Raw genomic sequence first — 4,106 nt, forward strand, 5'->3', positions numbered from 1 at the left:
AGGGTTTCTCTGTGGCTTTGGAGCCTGTCCTGGAACTAGCTCTGTAGACCAGGCTGGTCTCGAACTCACAGAGATCCGCCTACCTCTGCCTCCCGAGTGCTGGGATTAAAGGCGTGCGCCACCATCGCCCGGCCCCAGCTACATTCTTATATACCACATGTAAGTAAAATAAAAAATAGAAGTTAAATTTGGTTAAGAAAAAAAATGATGGTGCTTCAGAACATGAAATCAAACTCTCCCATATTGAGACTGTGGATTTAGTCTGAAGTTCTTTATAACCAAATCAGTGAAGCTAGACTAAAATGGGACACACAGACTGCATCTTAAAGGAGTCATTGGGAGTCAATCAATCTCATCCCACAGATTTCCTCTGTGCTATGCCAGAGAGCCAGAAGCCCTTACCAGAATTGGGGCACTCCTGCAGTGCCTTGGCCATGAGCGTGTTGGCAATGTTCTTCAGCCCTGCACGGTACTCCAGTCGCACTGACTCCAACCTAGGAAGACAGCCCAGGGATGTCCCAGCCCCATCTATCACAGCACAGCCACTACTCCAGCTGGCCTTCTGCCAAATACCCTTTTAAAGGCTTTTACATTTTTTACTTTATTATTGTTGTCATGCACGTGTATATGTGCCACCACACACATGTGGAAGTCAGAGGATCACTTTTGGAAACTGCTCCCACCACTGCCTCAATGGGCTCCATGGATCAAGTTCAGATTGCCAGGCTTACTCGGCAAGTCCTCCTGCACTGAACCTCCTGGAAGGAGGCTGGAATTCCATACTGCGCAGATATGGCAGCACTGGTGCCCACAGCCTAGTACCAAGGCAGCAGCCCCACCTGAGATCCCAGACCCCACAGGTATAAGTGAAGATATTAGAACAAGCCCAGACCTAAGAACTACCCCTGCTCAGCAGTGTTCTCTCTCATTCCAGCCTAACCCCTAGCTGGACTCTGCAGGCATTACCTGTAACACAACATGGCCCAAGCTGGCATAACTCACCACCCTTCTGTTTCAGCCTCCCAGGTACCAAGATTACAGGTGCTCACCACCACACTCTGCTCCCTCTGGTGAGTGTCTTCATGTTCCTCAAAGTCTTGCCTATGTTACCTCTTCTATAATCCACTTTCTCAGTTTCATTCCTGACATCTGAGAGACCTTCACGAGAAGCCCACTCCCCATCTTGACCCAGCTCTCCCAAGGCAGGCACTGTGACTCCTCACAGAGGCTGTCACTTACTGCTGTGCCCAGGAGTCTGGGCTGAACGTGGAAGCTGAGCCAATTACCAAGGACTCACCATAGCCCAGGATTCTTTGGGTTTTTTAGACGAGACTTTTCCAAAATGGCCCTAGCACGAGTCAGCTGTCCAATTTTTTCCTCTAGCCGGGAAAGTAACAGCCACAGTGGTGTAGAGTGAGGACATTTCTTCAGCTGTGACCAAAAAATACAGCAAAATAAGAGTTCAGAAAGCATCCATGAAATTGTGAGAACTGAGGTAAGTTTCCAAGAATACTTTTGAGGCTGTTAGACACGTACTCTTGACATGGGTTTACAGGCATGGCTCTGTTGTGTGCACATGCGGTGTGTAGCAGTTTACTGTGTGTAGTTGTATTATGTACATGTACACAAAGAATGTCTGTAGACATGTGTCATGGACACATGTATACAGGATGCGTACTTGCATGCATGTGGCCATGCTGCATACACAATCATACATCAAATGTATGTTATACTACTTTTTGATGCACCAAATCCCATACATCCCAAATATAGGGTGTGCAGCTTTGTAGAAAAATGAAGGACAAAGGTTCAGTCCCAAGCACAAAGTTCTATCATAGACTGGTCCTTCCACTTTGTTCAAAAGTGTGGGGAATTGACCAATGCTGAGTTCCCTAAGACACCCCCACCCTGCCCCAGACAGAGTTTCTCTGTGTAGCCCTGGCTGTCCTGGAACTCACTCTGTAGAACAGGCTGGACTAGAATTCACAAAGATCTGTCTGCCTCTGCCTCCTGAGTACTGGAATTAAAAGTGTGTGCCACCATTTCACAGAGGCTCACCCCCTGATTATAGGCCTCCCGGGCCTTCTCCGTCAGTTCTCCCTGCTCCTCAATCTGCCCCTTCATCATCCACAACTTGGGGAAGTCCTCGTAGTGCCTCAGCGCCTCCTCGCACAGCTCCTGCGCAGCAGTGATGTTCCCCAGCACCCACTCCAGCTTCACAGACTTCATGAACACCTGCAGAGCAGACCAGCACCATCACACAAGAGTTTTCCCACCATTTATCTGGATGCTAACGACCTTTCCATCACACACTTGAAGTCATAGATATCTTTCACACACGTCTGTTTGAGACAGAGTCTCTCTATGTTGCCCTGGCTGTCCTGGAACTTGCTTTGTACACCAGGTTGGCCTCGAATTTACAGAGCTCCACCTGCCCCTGCCTCCCGAGTGATGGGATTAAAGGTATATGCCACAACCGCCCAGCTGAAGAAATGCATTGTAAAGCCCAATAACATGCCCTACTCATCTCACTCCTTCCCAATGCAATGGATGAGCCAAGAGGCACCCTGCCAACCCTGCCAACCATGCCCCACCCACCAGTCACCACTCACTCGGGCAGTGGGTGCGCTGCTCCGTGCTTTGGCCAACAGCCTCCGGGCTCTCTCGTATTCATTGTTCTCTGACTCCAGCTTCACAGCCGCCAGCCAAATCTCTTCACTGTTGGGATTGGCCTGGAGAACAAGCACAGCTGCATCACCAGGGCTAGATCACACTTAATCAGGAACAGCAGTGGGAACTAAGCTGGGCCTCGCCCTGATGCAGGACTAGTGTGTTCCTGGTGCAAGCTAGGGAATGTAGACCTCAGTAAGCTTACCTGGGAAATAAAGGAAAAAACACATCTGCTTTTACTCTTGTACGGAGATGAAGCAACAATGCTAGCGTTGAAGAACCACCCCTCTAGAATCCTCCCAAACCCTGAGTAGATCACTCACATCTTTGTGTCAGGGCCTGTATATCTAACTTCATCCCTTCCCCTCAGCTAGCCATACCAGCATGCCCATGTGGTCAGGGTAGATCAAGATACAGATAATGCTGTGTAAAGGCTCCCACAGGCATAGACCAAGCTACATAAACTCAGAGTTCAGGGGACATAAAAGTGGTGTCCTCAAAACTTGTACCTAGCCTCCTTAGATATTTCTGCAACACGGCCAAGGTGTCTGTGGTATGTGAAAAGAGAACCACCCTAGAATTCTAGCACACAACTAGAGGATAAAACTGATTATCCCACACAGCACCACCCCTTGTTCCTGTGTCTCTCCAGGTGACAGCTGGAGCAAAAGACAGACCCGAGGTAGCGCTTCTGGGTCAAATTTTACTGTTGCCCTGGGCTATGATACCAGACTGACATTTATTATAGCACTGTAACCCACCAAAAAGAATTTAACACATGTTATCATAAAATATTAAGATTTTTTTGTGGTAAAAATTCTTTTTTAAATGCTACATGTAGACTAGGGAAATGGCTCAGTGGAAAAAGTGCTCGCTGGGCGCCCAGACAAAAGCCAGGCATGGCAATGCATATCTGTAACTCCAGTACTGGGGAGTGTAGACAGATGAAATCTAAACACAGCTGGTATCCATAGTGAGCTCTAAACTCCAGGTTCACTGAAAGATCCTGTCCTTAAAAAGAGATAAGGTGGGCCAGGTGGCACTCAGGAGGCAGAGGCAGGTGGATCTCTGTGTGTTCTAGACCAGTTGGTCAACAGAGTGAGATACAGGATGGCCAGGACACAGAGAAACCCTGTCTAGGAAAAGAAAAGTGCAAAGTAAAATAGGAAGACACCCTAGGTTGACCTCTTGCTTATACACACGCATGCATACACGCACACATGCACACACATGCATTTGTCACCATCACTGCCACACACACTATATGTGTTATACAGCTAGGCCTAGTTAGGCCAAATAAGTGTAGCTGTTTTAATAGGGCTCCAGTCTCACAAAGGCACTAAAGCACCCAGGCAGCTTACTAATGTAAGTCTTGTACCCTGGACTACCTGGCCTTCCTTACTAATGTAAGTCTTGTACCCTGGACTACCTGGCCT

The 4,106-nt window shown here is 48.1% G+C and overlaps 1 protein-coding gene across 1 annotated transcript in view; it reads right to left on the reverse strand.

The window, feature by feature from the left end:
* Prpf6 (pre-mRNA processing factor 6) overlaps positions 1-4,106 on the reverse strand; it is a 56,972-nt gene that overhangs the window by 4,144 nt on the left and 48,722 nt on the right. The window contains exons 15-18 of the mRNA XM_005362670.2: positions 2,613-2,732; positions 2,059-2,235; positions 1,298-1,431; positions 403-494 (exon numbers count right to left, since the gene is read on the reverse strand). Coding sequence (XP_005362727.1) covers positions 403-494; positions 1,298-1,431; positions 2,059-2,235; positions 2,613-2,732 — 523 coding nt within the window. The remainder of the gene's footprint in view (positions 1-402; positions 495-1,297; positions 1,432-2,058; positions 2,236-2,612; positions 2,733-4,106) is intronic.

This window comes from Microtus ochrogaster, linkage group LG8, assembly GCF_000317375.1.
Source record: "Microtus ochrogaster isolate Prairie Vole_2 linkage group LG8, MicOch1.0, whole genome shotgun sequence".
NCBI lineage: Eukaryota > Metazoa > Chordata > Mammalia > Rodentia > Cricetidae > Microtus > Microtus ochrogaster.